Source organism: Notolepis coatsorum (assembly GCF_963971535.1).
Source record: "Notolepis coatsorum genome assembly, chromosome: 10".
In the NCBI taxonomy this organism is placed as follows: domain Eukaryota; kingdom Metazoa; phylum Chordata; class Actinopteri; order Aulopiformes; family Paralepididae; genus Notolepis; species Notolepis coatsorum.
This window is the reverse complement of record NC_140174.1, coordinates 55,106,569-55,132,327: the sequence shown is the minus strand read 5'-3', so window position 1 is coordinate 55,132,327 and position 25,759 is coordinate 55,106,569. Positions and strand designations below refer to the sequence as shown.

At 42.1% G+C, this 25,759-nt stretch overlaps 1 protein-coding gene across 1 annotated transcript in view; it reads left to right on the top strand.

Moving 5' to 3' along the window:
• The window catches only part of psmd11b (proteasome 26S subunit, non-ATPase 11b), a 46,863-nt gene that overhangs the window by 10,936 nt on the left and 10,168 nt on the right, over nt 1-25,759 (top strand). Inside the window, exons 6-8 of the mRNA XM_084323513.1 lie at nt 13,062-13,206; nt 15,639-15,699; nt 23,382-23,444. Coding sequence (XP_084179639.1) covers nt 13,062-13,206; nt 15,639-15,699; nt 23,382-23,444 — 269 coding nt within the window. The remainder of the gene's footprint in view (nt 1-13,061; nt 13,207-15,638; nt 15,700-23,381; nt 23,445-25,759) is intronic.

Genomic DNA, 25,759 nt, shown 5'->3' with positions numbered 1-25,759 from the left:
CAGCCGTTGGGTGGGGGGGCGCTGCTGAGCGGACCTGACCTGAAAGCGCCGCTGGCTCTGCGGCTCTGCAGCTGCATGCTATTCGCAAATCCACTGGTGCAGCCGTCCTCCCGGCTCCCGCTGCAGCCGTCGTTATCATAACACTACACGCATATCATAATGTTTACAGCAAACTGTAGTTGATCACCAGGTATGTTTTATTAACGTAGAATAATTCATATAAGAAAAACGATAGGGACATCTCTTACCTTTCTCCACTGGTTAAAAATGCCAGGAACTGAAATTGAAACTTGCTGTGCGCCGCGGTGATATGTGTTTATTATGAAATGACAATGGCGTGTTGACACGCCCACTGCGCGAAGCCTCCTAAATAACTTTTTCCAGTTTGCACATATCTATTATCTATGACTAATTCTATCTATTTTTAGGGGCAAATGCGATTGAAATAGTCGCGCTGTGGTTACATGACGTCATTGCTATTTTAGAGCTGCGCTACCGGTTACATGGTATAGTCAAAATCCATACCGTAGAGCAAATGAATACCGTTTATACCGTATACCGTTTATACCGTCCACCCCTAGGTACAATACAGTACGGGTCCCGTCTACCCATCTATCAGATATATTTATTATTATTATTGGATACAGGAGTTTGGGTACCAAGAGCTTCCTCAAATAACGTTATCATGATGAACTTCAAGCTGTCAAGACACCAAATTATTTGTATCAGAGTAATGAATGCTGTCTTAACACTTTGGGTGCCGGGAGCCGTCTTTAGACGTCTTTGCTGGCCATGCTAAAGTTGCCGGGGGACGCTGTACGTCGTCTTTATATCAATATTTAAAAAATCTGCGATCGGATTCATAATGTCCCTCCGCTGGCCTGAGATCCACCAGCAGGACCCACTGAGCTCTCTGGCGGTTCAGGAGCGCCATCTGGTGGCCGATCGGCGCAAGCGCTTAACAGGAAGCGCACTAGAGGTTTTGCTAGACGTCCGTATTGCTTCCGGCCACTCGGTACATGTCCCGTGACTCTAGCTCGTCACTCTACATAGCGATCGATTGCCAATAACTCGATAAACAACATGATTTGGACGTATATACCATTATACAAGCTGGAGATGGACCGGGTAATAATATATCCCATAATGATAAAATTTCTACTCGACGATGATCGCCCAACGGCGCGCGGAGACTGGGGTGAGTTTCAGCGTGTAACGTTACCGTCTTCGATAATAACTGATATTATCAACATTTGACCCACATTACATGATTGGTATAACGCTGCCCACGGAATTATAAACGCCCCCTCGCCCATCCGGTCAACATCAGATGACGTGTAGTAGGGCTGGGCGATATGACGATATTATATAAATATCGGGTACAGTTCATTAACGATACACTTTTTTAACGTATTGTGGATATCGTGATGTTTTGCCCAAGAGGATTGTGTCGCGTCAATCTGGTCCACCCCGTTCAAACTTTTGAACAACGCCGCTCCCACACACACACTGCATCAAAGTTAGTACTTATGATCAACAAAGGCATTCGTTTTGTGGCATCAACATTATATAGTTACACGTTATATAGTTACACATCAGCGTATTTACCCAAACATAGCAACGTCCGATGACGACATAGATAGCAAGCGTTACTGTTCATATCTCAGTCCGTGCCGAGTTGTGCGTGCCCATTCTGCGGTCTGTTAATAAAGTTTTCAATCAGACGGATGTATGGAAAGGCTTTTATTATAACATTTGTTGCAGTAAAATCATTATGCCTCGTTGTCATGCTGCGGTGCGCTAGTAATCACTCGTCGGCTGCGGTGAGCTGTTGTTGTTGTCGTTGAGCTGAGCTCTCGTTAAAATCAAGGAGGGCATTCAGGAAGTAAAAAAAGAATAGCGCTGCTTGCCGATTGGTGCTAAGAACAGCAGGGCGGGTACAAGCGGTGTGACGTAATTGGCAGACTCGACTGTCAATCAAAATTATTCCGTTGCCGGCTGAATGATTGAATGAATGAACGTTATTAACGATTGCAGAATGGGTACAATACAGTACAGCTCAATACAACAACAGTGGACTGACTGGAGGATGAAGACCAGAAAAAGACTTTCGGCTTTTTTACATAAGGGTCCTCCATTTTCAATTCATCAAAACATTTAGAGACATACAAATATACAGGTCAACCTAGGATGGCTTAGAGTAGACGACAGAGTACAACAACTTGCAATGGGCCTGGTCTACAAGATACACTACACGACCAAGGTACCCATGTACATGTCAAAATACTTCCCAAAGGTCAGTGAATACCACGATCACAACACCAGAGGGAGCTCCACAAATCATGTTAAACCCAGATTCGGCTCAAATAAGGGACTAAACACGTTTCGCAATTATGCCACATCAATGTGGAACGCCCTACCCAAAGCTGTAAAGGAATGTGGATCACTACCCACTTTCAAAACCTCTCTCAAGGGACACCTACGGGAGACTGCAATTCAACACTGGCCCCTGTAAATATCCTAACCCAACCCCCTCCAATGTACAGTCATTTACCTAGTATGGTTTTGTCAATAGTTCAATGTACAATTGTGTTTGTTTGTACAGTGTCTCCTCCCCCCCCCCCCTCAATGTACAGTGTTACTTGTTTATACAGTGTGCCCCCCGGCCCCCCCCCCCCCCCCCAACCACCTCCAATGTAAATTACCCAGTATGGTTGTCAATATCCCAATGTACCCAACCCCCCCCACCCAACCTCCTCCAATGTACAGTTTCTACGTCAAATGTATATACTCCCTTTTCTTGACTCCTTCTGTATCACAAACTGTACTGTATTTGCAAATCTGGTATGTCATAAATGTATAGATGTAGCAGTACTGACTATCTGTATGTCATGTATGTCATATATGTCTATATGAATTGAAAATGGGGGACCCTGATGGAAACAAGACAAACGTCTTTCTCAGGTCTGCATCCCCTTAACAATTGTATGTATTGAGCCGTACTGTATTGTACCCATTCTGCAATCTGTTAAATAAAGTTTTCATTCATTCATTCACAGTAGTTTCATAAAAATGCTAAAATCCTATTGATTGATTGATTGATTGATTTAAAACTTTATTAACATATTGCAGAATGGGTACAGTACAGCTCAATACATACAATTGTTAAGGGGATGCAGACCAGCGAAAGACTTTCGTCTTGTTTACATCAGGGTCCCCCATTTTCAATTCATCATATTTCATATCTAAATTATATAATATCTCATTGCTAAATATATGCAATATATAATCTAATAATCCAATAATCTAAATCTAATATATAATATAAAAATGCTAAATGCATGGGTATTTTATTTTGTCTTTAATGTTAGCTTGCAAACTCAAATACTGTCTTGGTAAGCCTCATAATGAATTGTTTGGGGAAAAAAAGAAAAACATCGTGATGCGTATCGTGTATCGCCGAAAGGTCAGAAAATATTGTGATATCATATTTAGGCCATATCGCCCAGCCCTAACGTGTAGTAACTTCTAGAAGTACGTCTAGTTGGAATTTTTTATATCGCGCTGATTGCCATCAAACTGTATTTCATCATCAATATAATGCATTTGGGGCTATATATCACGTTCTGGAGAAAGCTGCAGAAAGAGATGAAAACATACTTATACATTAGACCATACTTTACTATGAATATGTGAATGAAAAAGTTTAACGTTGCTACACAATGAACAATACATATAGGACTTTGAATGGGCCCTAATAATGGCAATGTAGCAATAGAATTTAAAAAGTTATAGCCCTGCAAAGAAGGGGACTTTCTCCATAGACAAATAGCGCTGGCAATCTATGGTATATCATTAATTTAACCTTACGCAACCAAAGTGTTAATAACCATCTCTGCAATGGAGTTTATATCAAAATAACATATCAACCCCCCTGAACAAATGGTCATTGCTTCTTCAAGTCGATTCTACAGACGGATTGTTTCTATCATCGGAATTAAATAATTATAATGATGATAAATACGACAATTACGTTTTGCATTTATAGTCATGACTCAATGAGCAATCTGAGCATTACCGCTCTTATGTACAGTACTCCTCTAAGCAATCTGGCTCTCAGTTAACCCAATCGCTAGATAGATTAACGAATTCCATATAAATCTATAGTTCATTAACGATGCAGCAGCTGAGCTGATACTGTATCCCGCACACACACACACATACGCGTCGTCTGTTTTGCCTCAATAGCCTATATACTGTATATATAATTCTGTTTTGCCTCAATATACAATATTTATATATATTGATTTTTAATAAAATATATATATTATATAATCATACTTGTAGTTGTATTATCTGCGAGACATCGCCACCACGCAACAAGTTTAAATGCTCGCTATATGCAACCAGCTCCACTGTCTGTGTGTACTCGAGTAGCCTCCAGCTACGGCCAGGATTCCCCGGAGCTGCAGCTGGACCCTATACTGTAGCCTCCAGCTACGGCCAGGATTCTCCGGCGCTGCAGCTGGACCCTATTGACTATATTCAGCGTGCCCTCAGCTCGAATACGCATCGACTCAGTGTTATAAGACATTGATATCAGGAGCTATCTGAACTATTTAGTTTAATGGGACGTTTCGTTTTGAACAGTAAGCTAACGCGAGCTATCATGCACTACTAGACTTACTGGAGCATTTGTTGATGGCTATCAGTAGCTAGCCGGCTGGCAGGCTCACCGAGGTCCCAGTGTCTCACTAGAGACTAGTGTTTACAACAGCCACGGGTGCGGGAGGGAGGAGGAGGAGCAGCAGACGCCGCAGCTCTCTCCGTGTGTCTGAGTTCAGTTCAGTTCGGCTCACTATAGGAGGTCGAACGTGTCGAAAATATGAAGCAATACTAACTTTACTTTTCTTCATAGCTAAATCAGACAGTCAGCCAGTCTATCAGAATCAGAGTGAGTGCTCAGTCGATTGTTCCCGCTGATCATACCTGCTGAGTGCTCACTGCTCAGCTCGCGTGAGTCGCGTCATCACACGCCTTGGATAATTTAGGAGTGAAATGCGAATGCAAGACTTGAAAGCACTACTCGCAAGCCCGCCCCCAGATAATATTTACCAATCGCAACGGCCAATTAAAGGGGCAATTTGCGACGATATCATCGCAGTGTACAGCCCTGCTACTATCACATGTCCCCTCCGATACATGCAGAGTCAGCCAACCACTTCTTTTCACCTGCCAGCGCGGACTCTCATTGGTGAGGTGTAACGTGTGGGAGGCTCACACTACCCTCACCATCTCCCTTCCTCGCTGTGCAGGCGCCCTGACCGACCTGTAGGAGTCGCTGTTTACAACGACCAGATAACCACCCACCGGCTTCCCTCCCGCTGACTCTGCCATTTGAGCCAGTATGACGGCCGGCCAAGCCGGAGGCAACGCTGACAGCCGGATTCGATACCAGTGTGTCTTGCGTTGGTGACGAGCGCTTAGTCCACTGCGCCACCCAGCCGCCCCCCTGTGAACGTTTTCTAAACTTTTTTTATTGATAAAATCTCTGCTCTCAGACCAGTTCTCACCACAGCCTCCTCACCCCCCCCCCCCTCTACACTCCCTGCCTGCTGTTTTGAAGCAGTTTGAGCCGGTCTCCCTCCTCTCTTTCTGACATAATTAAGCACTTGTGGCCCACAAACTGCCCCTCAGATAGCCTTCCCTCTCGCCTTCTAAAAGAAGTGCTTGATTCGGTCTTGCCCATTATTTTATTGTTTGTAAATTCCAACCGCTTTCAAACATGCTGTGGTACAACTCCTGATAAAAAAGAAAAACCTTGATCCGTCTATTCTCTCAAACTTCAGGTCCATTTCTCAACTACCTTTCCTGTCAAAAGTCCTGGAGCGAGCAATTTACCTCCAGTTACAACTGTTTTTAGATGCACATAAAATCCACGAAAGATTTCAGTCTGGCTTTAAACCGCACCGAAACAGCCCTCCTGAGAGTTCTTCATGATCTCATTTTAGCTGCCATTCTCGTGCTTTTAGACCTCACAGCCGCATTCGATACCATGGACCACACTGTCCTACTGTCGCGGCTTGAAAAATATGTTGGCATCACAGGTGTCGCCCTAAGCTGGTTCAAGTCCTACCTGACTGGCCGGAGCTTCTCAGTCCAGCTAGGAGAATTCCTTCAGCGGCCCCGGCCTCTGGTGCCCCAGAGGTCGATACTGGGCCCCATCCTTTTTTTATTATATATGTTGTAATGTTGCCCTTAGGCTCAATCATTGCGAAGCACAACATGTCCTTCCACTGCTTTGCCGATGATGTGCAGATCTATTTACCCCTAAAAACAAAAGGCAAGGTTACACTACAGCCACTGCTAGATTGCCTGGCTGACATAAAAATATGGATGAGTGCAAATTTTCTCAACTTAAATGAGCACAAAACGGATCATTTGATTTAGTAACGATTCGGTTGACCCTACTGTCATTGCCCTAGGCCCTCTGGGCTCAAATATCCGCTCCTCAGAAACCTTGGAGTAATCTTTGACCGAAATGTAAAATTTTATAAACAGGTTAGCTCGGTGGTTAAAACCAGCTTTTTCCACCTCAGACTCCTGGCCAAAACCAAACCATACCTCTCTCAGAAGGATCTGGAGAGGGTGATCCATGCCTTTATTTCGACCCGGCTGGATTACTGCAATGCGTTTGTTTGTATTGACCAGTCGCTGCTCCATCGCCTGCAACTGGTATAAGATACGGCTGCCCGTCTTCTCTGGTACCAGGAAACGTGACCACACCAGTCCTGGCTTCACTCCACTGGCTTCCCGTCCGTTTCCGTATAGATTTTAAACTATTACTGACCGTTTTTAAAGCACTACACGGGCTGTCTCCACTGTATTTAGCTGAGCGCCTGCATCACCACACCCCATCCAGAGCCCCAAGGTCTGCTGACCAGCTGCTGCTGGAGGTGCCTAGGACCAGGCTCAAAACCAGGGGAAATAGAGCCTTCGCTGCTACTGCCCCCCGGCTCTGGAACAGCCTCCCACCCCATATAAGATCTGCCCAGAGCCTTGAGGCTTTTAAATCACTGCTCAAAACGCACTAGTTTTCCCTGGCCTTTGACCAGAGTTAGCCTGCCACTTGTATATGACGTCCATTACTCTGGACTTTTTATCAAATTTTCTTGTCTCTTTTATATTGCACCTTGCTCTTGCTTTCTTAAATGTATAATACCTTCTGTAATTTGTGTATTTTTACTAATTACTGCATTGTATATGTTTTTATCATGTGAAGCACTTTGGTTTGGCTTTTAGTCATTTGTAAATGTGCTATACAAATAAAGCTGACTTGACACCACGTTTAACACTGTCTCAGTGCAGAAGAAAGGTTTGGTAGAAACAATTAGCATTTAGAAATAGGGGGGGGGGGGGGGCATTAATTTCTGCGTTGTTTGAAGTCTGTCAAAATCATCTAAGGATCATGCCAACTTTACCGTCTTCTCCAGAGTCAGACAAGAAGATGGTGTATACTAGGGGTGGGACGATACATCGATCCAAGTAGCCCACCCCCTGACTCTTCTTTTAAGCCACAGATCCCGTTTTTTTTTTATCCACTTTTTCTCCTTCAATTTTTTCTCCCATCCCAATTCCATAGTGACAATTCTCCCCTCTCTTGTCTTGAACGTTGCTCGCATATGCCCCCCACTGGCCGGTTGTAGGGAGGATAGAAGCCTTGCATCACGTCTCCCCTCCGATACACTAGGAGGCAGCCTGTCGCATCTTTTCACCTGCCAGCGCGGACTCTCATTGGCGAGGTGTAACGTGTGGGAGGCTCACACTACCCCCGCCATTTTCTGTCTTTGCTGTGCAGGCGTCCCCAACCTACCTGTAGGAGTCGCTGTCCACAACGTCCAGATTACCACCCATCGACTTCCACCCGCTAACTCTGCCAATGGACCCACCTATCTCAAACCCTGCCCTCTTTTCTTGATCCTCCAATCACAACTGTCGCTTGCCTCGGACAAACAAAGCTTGTCCGAGGCAAGAGACCGTTGTGATTGGAGGATCAAGAAAAGAGGGCAGGGTTTGAGATAGGTCTATTGAGTTAGTATGACTGCTGGCCCAAGCCGGAGACAACGCCGACAGCCGGAGTCGAACCCGGTTGCGTTGGTGACGAGCGCAATGTCTGCTGCGCCACCCAGCCGCCCTAGATCCTGTTTTTGTTAATTTTCTTGTTACGGTTTCATCCAATTGGACGGCACCTTGCTTCCTTTTTTTAATCGTATTTGTTTTATTCCCCCCCCCCCTGTTACTATACGCATATATAAAAAAAAAAAAACCCATTCTTTTATATACCTTCTCTCTCCTTGTACAGTGTCCTTGAGTCTGAGAAAGGCGCTTCTCTCTTTAAATCCAATCTATTATTATTATTATCAATCTATTATCAATGATCCAATAGGATCCTTTCAACGTAAAAAGATCGGTTCATATTGCGATACTCTAATTTAGAAAATCCTACATCCAATTCAGGTGAATGGTATCGGAATTACAACAAATGATATGTGCCTCCCCATTTTTAAGCTACCAAAAGTAATTGGACAATTGGCTACTCCGCTGTTCTGTGGATAAAAGGTCTTCATTTCAAGTGGTATTTTCTTTTGGAATCGGTTGCTGTCAACTCGATATGAGGCAAATAAGTGGAATGTTATGCAATGGCCAAGTCAATCACCTTACCTGAATCCAATTGAGCATGCATTTCACTTGCTGAAGACAAAGCTGAAGGGATTCGATTTATGATTGTTATTTTGTCCAATTACCTGTAGAGTTGTTCCGATACCAGTATTGAAAATGCCTCCGATACAGCCTAAAATGCTGGTATCGGTATTGGCGAGTACGACGAAAGTCTAGCCTCCGATCCCATATGACGTCATTTAGGATTATAAAATTAACGTGTTTTTAATCGACGTGAATTAAAGTGTCGATGCTGTTTGTCGTTTTAACAGCAGATACACTTTCTTAAATTCCATTGTCCCGACAGAGCGGTGTGACGGTTTTGTTTGCTGGTGTTATTATACTGTAGCATTAGCTGAAAAGCTAGCTAGTTGGAACAACATCCGCTTTAATGTTACATCAAATCAGTAGGGCTGTCTTAAATGCTTCGAAGCTTCGAACGTTCGATTCGATGGCACAAGCTTCGAACATTAAAAAAAAAATCGAAGTTTAAAAAATAAATAAATAAAAAATAAAAAAAAAAATTCAAATATTTTTTTTTTTATTTTTTTTTTAACTTCGATTTGTGTGTGTGTGTGAACTACCCATCCCAGTTAGGACAGCCGAATCCCGTCCAATCTTTCGCCGTCGACTAAAGACTCACTTCTTCAACCATTATCTGAAATGATAAAAAAAAAAAAAAAAAATCTAACCGTGACTAACCTTACTGTCATGCACTTGTCCTAATAAACTAACCTACACTGTAACACGCAACACTTTGATGAACATTGTTACTCAGCTGATAGAGTTGTACCCTTCTTGCTGTCTTGTCGTACAGAACTTGTAAGTCGCTTTGGATAAAAGCGTCGGCTAAATGACTAAATTTAAGTGTGTGTGTGTGTGTGCGCGCACCTTGTAGAATTCCACACATAAGAAAGAAAGATACTGGGATGAATAAACAAAATAGGAAATAAAATGTAGAAATGCATGCAATACATAAATAAATATGAATCTCCATATATGAAATATAACATTTAGATAAGGTGCTACTGAGATGTTTTGGTGAGTTCTTTGTTTTTTTGTGGAAGTTGCCCTTCTTAAAAATGCATGAACATTCACTGATAATTGGTCTGTAGTGGAGTCTACAAGGTCTACATTGCCGGACCATGTAGAATCCGGACCTTGTAGACTGACATAATTCTGTGCATAGTTTAGTCTACACAGGCCATATTTCAAATAATCAAAATCTTACTTCATTCATCTTAAACATTCTTGATTTGGGGGATTGGTAGTTCCCATGAAATCTGAAGTTGTTCAAACGACAACAGCGATCCACCTTGAATTAAATCACACAGCCGAGTGAAACCTTGTTGGATGCGTCAGTCACGAAAGGGGCTACTTAATTAATTAATCCAACCCACTTTATTTATAGAGCACATTTAAAAACAACAACGTTTACGAAAGTGCTGTACAAGTCCCACAACATAAGATAAAAAAAAAATATTAAAAAAAAATATTTTTTTTATTTTTTTTCGAAGCTTCGAATTAAAATCGAAGCTCTGCCCCGAAGCTTCGATTGCCAAAAAAAGCTTCGAAGGTCAGCCCTACAAATCAGATGATCCCCTGTCCTTTCTCCAGGACCTGACACTGGCCGTCTATCAACAATAATGCACCCACGGTGAATCGTATTTAAGTCAAGTAGCTACTGACTAGCGTTAGCTGACTAACATTATCAAATGTTAATGTGAAAACCTTGCGGGGAAGACGAGCTAGGTCAGCTAGCTTAGCTTGATAACGGTACCTTGGCTAAAGTTGGTGCTATTCATAATCCAGCAATAATGGCTGCAGACCTGCAAGCAAAGTACCACAAGTTCCAAGTGCCAAAGGATAAGAGTCTGAGGCGGAGTCTCAAAAGAGAATGTTGAATATTTATTGTTCATTAAAAATCACAACAGAGCCTCTGCTACTAGGCCTTCTGGAGTGCAACAACGTATAACGTCCATGTCCATGTCCCAACAACCTTTCCGTGGGTGAACTCATTGTTCACGGTTGTCAATTAATGATACTAATACTAATCTATACAATCACCTGTTGTTGAATAAATACCTACTTTCTAGTTATTACTAAAAAAAACTATATATAAAACAGTAGCTGTATATATAAAAAAATAAAAATATTATATTATAATTTTTTTAATGTATGCACTGGTATCGGATCGGAATCGGATCGAGAAGGAAAAAAAATTAGACACAGTTGTAATTCCTACACTGTTCACCTGATTTGGATGTAAATGCCCTCAAATTAAAGCCGAAAGTCTGCACTTGTAAGTCCATTGTGGTGGTGTACAGAGGCGAAATTGTGTCAATGTCCAAATATTCATGGACCTGACTGGTGAATTGTCTAAGATTGGCTATTTGTCTGGATGGTGATACAAATTAAGAGACTGTACTATGACTTGACACTAAACCACAGTCTGTGACTGACCTATACTTCATCAGGTGGTATTCTTTAGTGTAGCCTGCTTTGTCATTGAAATGCTGGATGAAATATTTGTCACCCGGTGTTCCATAATGAAGTGATATATTTCCAGTTGAGTGGATTTAATGAGAATTGTCGTGCAATGGTTGGCAGCATGTGTCATTATTATTGTGAATTGAATAATTGGTCCTCAATGGTATTTTTTAAGGTTCCAGTCAGTGACTCATCCACTCATTTAGTTATTCAACACTTGTTGAGCGACACCTGTTCGTAAGGGTTGATGTTCTATCCAATTTCTAGGGCTGACCTTCGAATTTTTTTTTGGCAATCGAAGCTTCGGGGCCGAGCTTCGATTTTAATTCGAAGCTTTTTTTTTTTTTTTTTTTTCTTATGTTGTGGGACTTGTACAGCACTTTGGTAAACGTTGTTGTTTTTAAATGTGCTCTATAAATAAAGTGGATTGGATTAATGAATTAAGTAGCCCCTTTCGTGACTGACGCAGCCAACAAGGTTTCACTCTGCTGTGTGATTTAATTCAAGGTGGATCGCTGTTGTCGTTTGAACAACTTCAGATTTCATGGGAACTACCAATCCCCCAAATCAAGAATGTTTAAGATGAATGAATTAAGATTTTGATTATTTGAAATATGGCCTGTGTAGACTAAACTATGCACAGAATTGTGTCAGTCTACAAGGTCCGGATTCTACATGGTCCGGCAATGTAGACCTTGTAGACTCCACTACAGACCAATTATCAGTGAATGTTCATGCATTTTTAAGAAGGGCTACTTCCACAAAAAAACAAAGAACTCACCAAAACATCTCAGTAGCACATTATCTAAATGTTCTATTTCATATATGGAGATTCATATTTATTTATGTATTGCATGCATTTCTTCATTTTATTTCCTATTTTGTTTATTCATCCCAGTATCTTTCTTTCTTATGTGTGGAATTCTACAAGGCATTTACATTCACATTTACATTTAGTCATTTAGCTGACGCTTTTATCCAAAGCGACTTACAAGTTCTGTACAACAGGTCATCAGGAAGGATACAACTATCAGCTGAGTAACAATATTCATCAAAGTGTTGCATGTTGCAGTGTAGGTTCGTTTATTAGGACAAGTGCATGACAGTAAGGTTAGTTAGGGTTAGATTTTTTTATTTAATTTTTTGTAATTTTATTTCAGATAATGGTTGAAGAAGTGAGTCTTTAGTCGACAGCGAAAGATTGGATGGGATTCGGCTGTCCTAACTGGGGTGTGTAGTTCATTCCACCATTGTGGGGCAAGGACTGAGAATAGGCGTGTAGGTGGTGTGTTTGAGGATGATATCCTTCAAACAGGCAATAGTGATGATATAATTTGGGCAGTGCTGAGCTGGGTTACTTTCCTCCAGTGTATTTGTCCCCCGGCCCCACCCAATGGCCCCATGCACGCACACACACACACACACACACACACACACACACACACACCGAAGTAAAAAAGAAAAAAAAAATGATTTTTCTTTTCTTTTACTTCGATTTTTTTTTAATGTTCGAAGCTTGTGCCATCGAACGAAGCTTCGAAGTATTTAAGACAGCCCTACCAATTTCCAAATTGATTCATCAAATATTGCGATAAGGTTTAAACCTTAAAAATCGTACACATGGCCAACATTAGCCAAGCAGAAAGACACACAATATTCAAACTTTGTAACGCAAAGGTTAATGGCAATCTAGAATGTAATCTTTCAAACTGGCTCGATCTATTTTAAAGCAAATCGTGACCCCAGGAATCAAAGATCGAGTTGTGAGATTTCCAAAGATTGCCCCCTGTAGTTGGTTGTGTGTAGGTCATCTCTCCGCGTTAATACTAACTGTGTCTCGTCTGCTTTTGCAGGGATCTGCCATGCGGCCGAGGAGAAGGACTGGAAGACGGCCTACTCCTACTTCTTTGAGGCTTTCGAGGGCTATGACTCTGTCGACCATCCCAAAGCCATCACAGCGCTCAAATACATGCTGCTCTGCAAGATTGTGCTTAACTTGTAAGCCCCACTCCAGCTTAATGTCTCATGTAGAACAGACCAAGAGTCCAGTTGCTGTTTGAAATGGATTGAGCTACTGTTCTCGGGGGTTGATTGATCCCTCTTGGCACCGTGGAATCGCTGGCTGTATTTCACCACAACGTTGCTATCTGAACGGCACACATTGCTGGTGCGTTAGAGGGGTGAGAGCTGTTGATGACCTTAAGTGAAAGACATTTTCTTCATTTATGTTGTAGTGATTGTGAACTCAACTGAACATCATATCCAAGCCCGGTCTCTTAAAAAAAGATTTAAAAAAAAATCTGTTTCTTTTACCAAATTACAAATTTACTAAAGAGCCATTACAATAGCTAAAATGGCTAAATCCATTGAATTCTTACTAGCTAACTCCGCTTCACAAGCTGTTCTGTCTACATAGTGACGTCATAGTGAAACAAGCAAGATTCAGATTTCCTCAATAGTGCAAACCCTGCTCATTATGTGCTCTGGCCGGGCTGAAGCAAATGCTTACTACTATAAAGACATGTGGGTACTAATCACTGACTGAGGTCATCTAGGTATTTAGTTCGGGCAACATTATGGGACCGCGTAAATGGGTCATTGTGTCCATAATTAAGACCAATAGCATTTTTCATGATGCATTTTGTTAAAGGATAACTCCACTATTTTGGGAAATTAGCTTATTTAACATCTTCCCTGGAGTTAGACAAGAAGATGCATACCTTTTTTGTCTCTGTGCGTGCATTTTAGCTTTGGGAATAGATGCTCCGTTAGCATAGCTTAGCTTCATCACTGGAAGTGAGGCAGGACAGTAGCCTTACAGTGCCTTACAGTGTATTGCAAGGTCTGACATTGACCAAACTTGATATGCATGACCTTGGTGGGCTCTAGGTCAACTCCTGAAAAGGGGGTCAATGTCAGACTTTGCAATCAAAAGTTAGGGGGCTAATAACCCTTGCCATAATTTCAGTGCGCCCCTAACTTTTGATTGCAAGGTCTGACATTGACCCCCTTTTCAGGAGTTGACCTAGAGCCCACCAAGGTCATGCATATCAAGTTTGGTCAATGTCAGACCTTGCAATACACTGTAAGGCACTGTAAGGCTACTGTCCTGCCTCACTTCCAGTGATGAAGCTAAGCTATGCTAACGGAGCATCTATTCCCAAAGCTAAAATGCACGCACAGAGACAAAAAAGGTATGCATCTTCTTGTCTAACTCCAGGGAAGATGTTAAATAAGCTAATTTCCCAAAATAGTGGAGTTATCCTTTAACTCATTCAGCGCCAGCGTGTATCCCCATCCCTGTGGTCTGGGCCACGCTTTAAAAGATAGGCATTTTCACAATGCGTCACAATGTTTGCAGAGCTATATCTATATTCTATGTTATAGCTATGGAGACAATACTATGGCTCATTTGACAGTCACTATCGCTCGTCCAACATGTAAAAAAGTAAAAAAAAACGTTTTTTCATGTATATGTTGGCGTGTTATCCCGTGGTGAATATTGTATAGTTTCAGAGTGATCCAGGCTAATTCCTGGAAGCTGAGTTATGGAGCGCTATGTGCATTTAGCTAAAGTCGTTTGCGTTGCTCGTCTGGACACTAAACTATTTCCAAATCAAAGGTATATAATAGGTATTCTGTTTCATCATGAAGGCATCAACGGGGGGAGTCGTTTCGTTGATGCTCTGGTCGTCCACAATGGCATACTTTTTGGAGTACGTAACATGATCGTTGCGATCGATGTGAAATCATTGTAGGATTGATGTCATATAGTCCTTACCTTTGATAGGAGGTATTCCAAAATGAATATTCCAATTGTCTGATCGCGATTTCCAGTATTGATGTCCATCGGATCCCTGACATGAAATGGGACAAACTATCCACCAAGTGTGCTGGATGCATTCCAAGTGCCTCAAATGAAGCCTTTCACTTGCCCGGGTACCATTTCTCCGCCCGGACCATATAAAATGTAACTCAGTGTGAAATAAGGTTTCAAAGGGTAGGTGATACTGCCACCCTGCATTGCAATCTCGGGTTCTCAGAATGATACACCGAGGTCCGTGAGACTGTATAGAATAAAAAATTTAATAAAAGAAAACTATAAACGATTGAAAACCCGGGTTTTGGCGCTCAACCGTTGGCGAGATAACCCAACTTTTTTCGTGATTGGCCATAAAAGTTAAGTACAGGCAGTAATATTATCCATATTGCCATTTGCCAATACCTATATTCGCCCCTGATGCGGGCAATATTTCCTGTCTTGATTGAACTAACATGTTGCAGGCAATATTGCCTTTCTGCATTGCATTAACATTGCATTAACATTGCATTGTCTGCATATAGTCTTGAGTATAAGAGAGAACCTTCAGTCTGACTATAGACGTGTTTGTATTCTGATGTGATGATTTTTTCCTCGTTCTTTGTTTCAGGCCGGAAGAGGTACCGTCTTTAATCAGCGGTAAACTGGGCCTGCGGCACGCCGGCCGACAGGTATGGACTTATCTCTCAAATCAAACCGGGGGGATTTAACAGTGGAGGATGTTTAAATTTGACACGAGGAACGCTGGGTTCTGCTAGTTTGGCAAATGGCATTCCCACTCTTGATGGGGGGCATAGACATTGCGTGTGCCTGGTGTCATTCAATGCCACGAGCTCCACCAGGCACGTAGGCTGTGCAGTAGACTACAAAAGTGATTTTCTGCTGCGCCGTATTTATTACCCAGTTATGCCCATGAATTGCAATTTCCATTGGTAAACTTTTGAGACTTTTGTAAGCTTTTGAGACTACTTTGCCATAGTCACAACCAGTGTACATTGCAAAATAAATGCTGCTTAACACTTTGACTGCCCAAGCTTAATTCTTTATTAGTCCCTTGAATGCCCAAGGCCACTTCAATGTTAACGTTAATATCGCCTAATCTATGTTTAAAAATGTGTTTAATCTGCCCGTCGCTTATCAAAGACTCGTTTTCCAGTCAACATTGTCAAAGCATATTGTTTTTTTATCGCTTCATTTCCGTGTTCTACCATTCTGAAAAGCACTCTGTTTCACTGAAAAAAGAAGAGATTCCCTGATAATCGCCTTTTCCTGGAATATTCTAGAACGTTGTCATTTGTCGGCCTATTTATGAATCGTTTTCAAATAAACACTAGATGATCGATAGTACCGTACTTTTCGCACTATAAGCCACACCTGACTATAAGCCGCAGCAGCTAAATTGAATGATGTGTACATATATAAGCCGCACTGGACTATAAGCCGCAGGTGTTTTAATGTTTAATTACCATATGTAAGGGTTCGTGCACAGAGGGGATTGTCACAATACTGTCGGACAAATAACAAGAATGAACTCATTTACAAGTTCTATTAAGTTTAGCAAATAAGGGAACGGATAAATAACATTTCAATGCAGTAAAAAAAGCAATATTTTCGGGTTTGGTCCACATATAAGCCGCACCGTTATATAAGCCGCAGGGTCGAAAAATGGGGAAAAAAGCCGCGGCTTATAGTCCGAAAAGTACGGTATGTGTATCTATGCACGCTCGTGCCCTGCGCTGATAATCGCTGCTCCTATTTCCTGACCGCGAGCAGAGTCAAACAGCCTATCACCATAATCACATAAAAGCTTATATATCCGTGAAAACGGGTCTGATTATCCTAATACTGATAACATAGATCTCAGATGGTATCCAAATGGTTTATTCCAATTCCCGATCGCCATTCGAAAAAATCTCATTTGATTGATCCATCGTGTATACAGTAAAACACATATTCCCGCGGCTCCGAGGCTCCAGAGTGAAGCTGGTAGACCCTGGTTACATGAGTGAGAAGTAAAATGTGGAGTGCGGGTTTTTTTTTCTCATTAATTTGCATTGAGTTCAATCCAAAAGGGTGAATTACCACCTGGGAGACGATAGGCGGCCCTTTTTACACATCTGAGCGCCTGAGGTAGCTGAATTTCCAACGGTCGACTCTGTTGATGAAATATGATTTCAGATCGCCAAAAAAAACAATGAATATTCTCGTGAGTGGGCATTCAACCCGGGGGGGGGTAATAACACGAGAACTTGTGGGTGGCATTCAAAGTGTTAAAGGCCAACTTGCAGGTTGTATTTTTGTTCAATAAACAATGTGACTAGGCCAACGCTGACTTTCATGAAGAGGGACATTTTTTTTATCGAAATTGACCCAGTTTTAGCGTTTTTATCAAACATTTTGTCGACTAAACCACAACCTCACGCACATGCATATTTTAATCCATGGTTCATAGTGTGCATGTGTCATCTTAATGATGACGTCACATCAGGTGCAGGGCAGCGAGGGGCTCTGAGAGTCACAGGCAGGTAGTGGCAGGAAGCAGAGCATTCTTGCTACTAGCCGAGGAGCTAGTCTCTGTTTCACCTAACACTATTGCTCCGTGATCATAGCCATTCATCTCTAAAGCTAACCACTATTTGTAAAAGCCACAACCACGTTACCATATTTGTAATAATGTAAATCATTGTGTTGTTGTACATATTGTGTATATAACGTTAGTAGCTAACGTAGCTTAGCTTGGTAGCCAGCATTCTCGAAACTCCTAACAATGCCCGATTTAAAATTGTTCTCTCCTATTTGTATACCTTTGTCCTCACAAGTATTCTGCCAGGGAACTTATGGACACGACAATAGTAGTAGTTATAAGGTGTTTGAGCTTGTAACGTTAACGTTAGTTAGCTAATGGCTATCGTGGTAGCCCGTTTCGTGACTGTGATGCACCGATTGGGCTACTATTGTGCTATCAACATGCCACGACGTGTAGCTTGCTAGCCGGCATGATGCGTGCAGTGCTTTGCCCCACAGGTCTGAGAAGAGGACCTGCACATTTTACTCGTTCCCCAAACTCCTCTACATGCCCCGATCTAAAATGGTTCACGACAGTAGCCATAATGCTAACGTTAGCCAGAGCCATATAGCCAGTAGTACTATGACCCGGACGGGCATAAGTTGCCTGAAGTGACGTCACGGCCCTGCTAGCGTCTTGATAAGCTTTTAGATTTGCTCCGTGCATGTTATTCGTGCGTGGACCCTTTCTGAGTGGCATTTCCGGCATCAAATGGAAAAAAATAAATAATGAAATTAGATACCAATGATGTAAACCAGGGGTTCTCAATCTTTCTGCTGCCAAGGCACCCCTGTGTCCAATAAAATATTCCAGGGCACCCCTACATACGATAAAGACTTTTCCGGTCCTGTCTTTTTTTCTACAATGATGACAAGTGCTTGCTTTCAAAATAACGTTTATTTAACCCATTGAAACCAGGAAACACATTTGTGTGTATATGCAGGCTATATAATGCATTATTAGCAGGCGTTTCAGGTCTAAATGTATAAATAAATATAACAATAGTGTGACAATTTTTTTTAAATACAGAAAAGGATCACCAACGTGCTATCTGTTGCAGCTGCACTGTTTTCCAAAAAAAATAACTAGTGTGACTATTTCTCAAAAATCAAAGGATCACCAAGTTACCATTTCTCAAAAAATATAAATAAATACAGAAAATAATCACTTGTGGACATTTCTAGCTCAGTGCGAGGTCTGCTGCTGCTGGCTAATAATACGGTCAATACGTGGGGAGATCGACGACAAGGCAACACGCATGTCGGCTCAACTTGGCCCTATATTTTGTTTTCAGAGCCGTCATGGATGAAAAGCCAGCTTCACACAAATATGTGGTGCTCAATGGTATCAACACCTTAACTGCTGCATGAATGAATGAATGAGAACTTTATTTAACAGATTGCAGAATGGGTACAATACAGTACGGCTCAATACACACAATTGTTAAGGGGATGCAGACCAGAGAAAGACATTTGTCTTGTTTACATCAGGGTCCCCCATTCGTGAGTTACTTGGTACTCAGCACCACACTCTGACCAAAATGTTTCCAGGGGCACTTCACCGGAACGAGCTCTCCAGGTGGCATCAGATGATATATTCATTCATTCACATTTTGTATCATAATAATCATAACCAGCGGCTGATACACTCACGTGTTCTGCAGTAGACCATCGCCGTCGGAAGCGTGTAATTAGCACTTTTCAGAAGCTGTGTGGTCCGGTTGCGAACTTTCCATAATGTGTCTCGATAAATCCATTTGATTAGATCCAGCACTGAATGCATTTAGTGATAATCAATTTTCAATGACGACGATTGCCGATAGCCGCTTGGCATTTCCTTGATAACGGACATAGGACCCGTGATGTCACACGAATGCGACTGCTCTGGAAATGGTAAAAGTAATGACGCCTCCCGCGGACGTTAAGTTGGTGAAGTTATTATAAGTCAAGAGCAAGACATTTTGATCGATTTCTTTTTTAGTTCATGTTATTTGATTAGGCAATTATTGTATACACATGAAGCACTAGATAGACTATTTGTTTAGTTAAATAGTTGTCATTCTATATTTTTAAAGAAACATTCCCAGGCATCTCGCCGCGGCACCCCTGTTGAGAACCGCTGATGTAAACTACCCATAACTGAAGAGTAGGGTTTAACCTGCAAGTTGGCCTTTAACACATTGGGTGCCACGGCCCTTCCGGGAAGTGCATAGGCCTTGCCACCCATTAACCCCAAGCGCTCAATTTGTTTGTAGAGCTAAACCTATATTTTATATTATAGCTATGGATCTAATAACGCCGTCGATTGTCAGTGGGTTTCTTCCGGTCAACGTGCAAAAAAACAGATAATTTCTTCATCTATACATTTCCGTTTTATACCGTGGTGAATATGAGTATAGTTGTAGAGTGATCCTGTGTAATCCCAGGGAACTCCGTCAAACAGCCCTTTAGTGAAATCCACTTATCACGTTGCCAATTTTCAACTGATTATCGAATCATTATTATCGGTATTATGTTTCCTCATGCATGCATGAAAGGGGACGGGGGAAAACCGGCCCTCCGTGCGTCTATCGCAGCCAACAGCACACACACGGGCTGCAATAAATTATCGGATTGAAGATGGTAATATATAGTCCTTACCTTGTCTCTGATGTACTGCAAAAAGAATAATCTAATTATCTGATCGCCATTCCAAATATTCATTGCGATCGTTTGTCCGACATTATCCAGCATTGCACATGAACGGGCGGGCGGATGAACTCGTCGAGGCGACCGTGGTGACCGATTGTCTTGCCGGAGTGATTAGAACCCGCCCCCACGCCGCAGCTCGGCCTAGAAAACAAACCATAGTTTCAAATAGAGTGCAATAACGGCCGCAAGGCGTTAGGCGGCGGTATTGTCTGTCTGCGATCTCAGACACATTCAGGACAGCATGCACAAGGTGCCTCGATTGATTATGAATGGCAATAGCGAATAAGGGCGCTTTCACATATAGTTTTGGTGGACTCGGTGCAGACTCGGTGCGGACTCTGTGCGGTTCGGGGGGTGAAGTTGCAACATTGTTGCATTCTTCATTTGGTTCGTCTGCTTTCACACTGCAATTTGTCAAGTGCACCAAACTTTCGGAACAATGTCACACGGTCGAAAAGGGCGCTCGTCTATTGGATATATATAGAATCCCAAAAACAAGCTTCGGGGACAGCTCTACAATTTTCAGGAGCAGCGCAGCGCACACGCACCACATTCGAACACGTCGAAAAGGGCGCTTGTCTATTGGACACAATAGAGTGGAAACCCCTTCCCTTCAGGTGTGAAATCCGCGAAACACAAACATGCAGCGACATCCACTCGCATCTCTCTCACACACGCGCGCGCACACTCCGCTCCACTGACGACAGGGACTCTCTCTCTCTCTCTGTTTCACAGTGAAGTAGAGCAGGCGGGACAGTGCTGCAGTGTTTGTTTTGTTTCCTTCTCATCAAGATGCACAGTTTATCAGGTCACTTCCTATATTTTGTCCGCGTTTGCTCCGATGAAGCGAACCGAGACCTACGTTTTCAGGCGGACCAGAGTTTGTGTGTTTGGTCCGCACCAGAGTTCGACTGAGCATTCGCACCACCCCAAAAAAAGCGGACTATCCGAGAAAACGAACTCTGGTGCGATAGTCCGGACCAAACAGCTCTGGTGTGAAAGCACCCTAAAAGAAATAACGAAACAGAAACATAGATCTACGTAGGGCTGGGCGATATGGCCAAAAATGATATTGCGATAACGATATCGATAACAATATCATATCACTCTATATTAAAAAAATCGAGTATTATTTTTTTTATTTTTTTATTAAACAACAGATGTACCGTACTTTTCGCACTATAAGCCGCACCTGAATATAAGCCGCAGCAGCTAAATTTTATGATGTGTACATATATAAGCCTCACTGGACATTTTCGGGTTTGGTCACGTCGAGTCACATATAAGCCGCACCGTTATATAAGTCGCAGGGTCGAACAATGGGGGAAAAAGGTGCGGCTTATAGTCCGAAAAGTACGGTATGTCTATTTTGCAGCAATTCTTTGTCATTGCCGCCATCTTTAGTGTTACATCCCCTCACTCCAGTTCTCAGGCTGCAGCTGGTTTGAAAGCGAAAGTAAACCGGCTTCTCTGCTGGCTGTGGCTCCAGGGGAGTTGAACAGTTCTGGCTCTGCTAAGTTTCTTTTCTATCTTTTGGCGCTTTTTTGGTGGACAAACCACCGCACATGTGCACCGTGACTCGAGACTAGCTCTGCTAGCACACATAGCCTACTGTGTACAGACGGTTTCAAACTATTTTAAATTAGAAAGCAAACAAAATAAATGGACAAGAGAAAATTAAATCTCAATTTGGTCAGTATTGTCATTTGGACAAGCAAAGCCATTACTTTAAGTTGCAGGCAAGAAAGACAAGTCTGTCCACTGTCTTTTAGATTTTTCCCCCCCCGATATCGATTATTAAAATATATCGCGATAATTATCGTTATATCTCCCAGCCCTAGATCTACGTTTCCGGCACTCAACGGTCGGGCCACAGAAACATAGATCTACGTGAACGGCACCCAAAGTGTTAACGCATGCCGCCTGTTGATCTCACGTGACGGTGTCTTTGTATGTTCCCAGTGAGGCTATTAACACTTTCAGTGCCACGGACGACATTACTCGTTTTATTAGGCCCCCCACTGAGTGCCCACGACGACAAATATCATTTTATTTGTTTATTAGCGATCTGATTTCATATTTCATCAACCGAGTCTCCCGTTGGTACAGCAGCTCCTCCAGCAGCTCAGAATGGAAAAAAGCGCCCCCTATCGTCTATCCCTGTGTAACTGCAGGTCAGTCGCTTAGACTGACCTGGGATCAGTCGATATGTAGAGGCGGAGCCAGCTGGCTCCTTGAGCTGGCAAGCTGTCTGCTCAACATGGAAGTCATCGTGGGACGGGAATCAGCCTGGAATATATATTCACAGTAGCCAATACTCAATCAATAAGCGTGATCGATATTTGGAATGGCGATCAGGAATTGGAATGATCTTTTTGGAGAACATCTGATCTGAGGTAAGGAATCTATTTTACCATAATTTGGGATAATCAGAGTTGTATTCGCTGAGATCTCAGCGTTTGCCCTATGTGTGATGTGTCTGTGTGCGTGATCGCTGATGAGGAACTAAGAGAATCGATTTTTCAGATTGCGTCTCTAGCGTGCATACGTACACATATACTATCGATAATCTAGCGTTTATTTGAAAACTATTCATAAATAGGCCGAAAAATTACAGTTTTTGTGTATTCTAGAATATTCCAGTAAACATCTTTTATCATGGAATCTTTATATTTTCCTTAAACGAGGGCTTTTCAAAATGCTATAAAACGAAAATGAACTGATAAAAAAACAATACGCTTCGACAATGTTGACTGGAAAACTAGTCATTGATAAGCGACGGGCAGATTAGACACATAATTTAAAACAGATTAGGCGTTTTTAACGCTAACATTGAAGTGGATGGTGGGCATTCAACCGGTAAATCAAGGTTAAGCAAGGGCTCTGAAAGTGTTAACAGGTGTGTGTGAGGTTGAAGCTCAAGTTATTCAAATTCTTGAAGTCGTTTTCAAATCTGTCTTGCTCTGCATCTTCCCCAGAAGAAATGTACTTTTCTGAAATTCTAATGATGACGATGAAGAGCCTAAGTTCTCCTTTATTTCTCAGTTTTGTACTTAATGTGTCACTTCACCTCCTGGTTTCTCTCTTCTCCCTCTAGACTGATTCACTGAAATGTGTCGCCCAAGCCAGCAAGAACAGATCATTGGCAGACTTTGAAAATGTAAGAGACGCAATCAATGTAACACGCTTCCATGCTGAGATGGCAGCGTCCGCTTAGCCCTCACTGGCTTTATTGGCTTCTCTTTTGACCTTTCTCCCACTCCTGCTAGATGTGGAATACATATGTGACCAGGCATAAACGTTAGGGTCTTGTTGAGCAATCTTCAAATTAGTTTACATTTTTTTTTCTTTTTTTACAGGTTCATACCTTCAGATTCAGATTCCTTTATTGAGCCATTTGTGTAAAACACATTGGTAATTGTTGCAGCAATACAGTGTATGCATTCTTTCTTTTTTCACAGTAAACAAACACCAACACAGACAAGAAACGAAAACAGTGCAGTGGGGGATTAATCAATAAATAAAATACATATATATATATATAAAGTGAAGTGTGCAGAGATTCAGTACGGACTAGTGCAGTCAATGTCATTTTGCCAGTGTCACTTGGGGACAGAGGGGGGGGGGGGAGACCTGAGGCATTCATCAGCCTTCAAAATAAGCCATCACTTGTACAAATCGGGGGATACTTTTGAATCCGTCTTATTAACCATGATGATTTTTGATGAGCTCGTTTTGAGCCAGAGACTTTTAAAAGCTTGGATCTGTTTCTGTTAACCCTTTAATCGCCAATGACGTGTTAAGACGTCATTCCTCGCCATGCGTAATTTGCCACTGACGTTTTACAGCGTCTTTGAGATCAATATTTCAAAAATCTGTCATGGTAATCATATTTCACCGACGGATCCTTGACGGGTGCTTGAGATCTCCACTCAACTCTCCAACGGTTCAATATCGCCACCTGGTGGCCGATCGCCAAACCGGAAGTGGGTAAGTGGGGCCGGAAGTGCTTGGTGTCCCCCCTATTCCGTCCGCCACTCGCGATCGCTCCCGGGACTCCATCTTGACACACTGGATAATCGATCGGTTGCCATAACTCAATAAACAATGTTATTTGGACGTATATAGTATTATACAACCTGGAAATGGATCGCATAGATCAACATCCCATAATAGCGATCTTTTTGCTCCACGCTCATCACCCAACGGTAAGAGGATACTGGGGTGAGTTTCAGCGTTTTTGATTATTATTATCCATACAAACTGTTCTGATCTATATATCACCCATACTACTTGAATCATTTAACGTTGGTCATTGCATTATAAACGACCCCCCCCCCCCCCCCCCTCCGGTCAACATCAGATGATGAGTCATGACGTTTAGGACCTTGTACAATTGAAATTTTTAATCTGACGTCAATCGCTAGCAAACTGCATTTGCTGATGTAATATATGCATAAATGGCTATCTCACGTTCTAGGAATTACTGCAGAAAACGATGAAAACATATTTATACTCTAGACAGTATTATTGTATGAATGTGTGAATGAAAAAGTAAAACGTTCCTACACCCTGAACAATAGCTAATCGATGTTGAATGGGCCATAGTAATGTCAATTTAGCAATACAATTTAAAAAGTTATAGCCCTGCAAAGTAGGTGAACATCTCCATAGACAAATAGAGCTGGCAGTGATCAAACATTGATGATATAAGCGTGGCAGAGAGGGTTAACAATGCATGCTTAAGAAATTAAGAGTGCAATTAATGTTTTTATTGAAAAAATAAGAATCGTGAGAGAATCATGATCTCAATTCTTAGAGAAAAATCGTGATTCACATTTTAGCAAGAATCGTGCAGCCCTAGTTAGGAATGGGAATATGTCGGGTGCTATGGTCTGGAGGAGTGGGGAGGGTATCGGTTCCAGGTCCAGCTGGCATATAGTGGGGTGGTTTGACGTTACCATTGTCGAGGCCTCTGTCTATAATGGGAGAGAAAGATGACAGTAAAGGATGAGGTTCTTGATTATTACAGTTTAACTTTGAGTTAAATCCCCACACAGGTTTTCCATTAAAGGAAGGAGGAACAGAAGATTTTGTATCACACAAAAAATCTGAAAATTGTACTTTCACTGTAAAAACAAAGAGCTGACAATGACAAAAGAGGTGATTATTCTGTCAAAGTGATCACAGTGGAACGTTAAATCAAAAACACTAGACTGAACTTTAAGTTTCAACTCAAATCTTTAAAAAATAAATACTCTCACACAGAGGGAGAGGGGGAGAGAATAAATACATTAAGATGTTGCCTTCATATTTGGACCAATATCTCCCTGCAATTTATGCCCCACACAAAAGGCCATCATATAGCTCTCTCCTATCCGCGCGAGTCTGTTTGACGGCAGAATCTGCAGAGCGCACTGGAGTAGATGGAGAAACTATAGGAACTATATAAATGGATGCGTTCGTTAAAGAAAA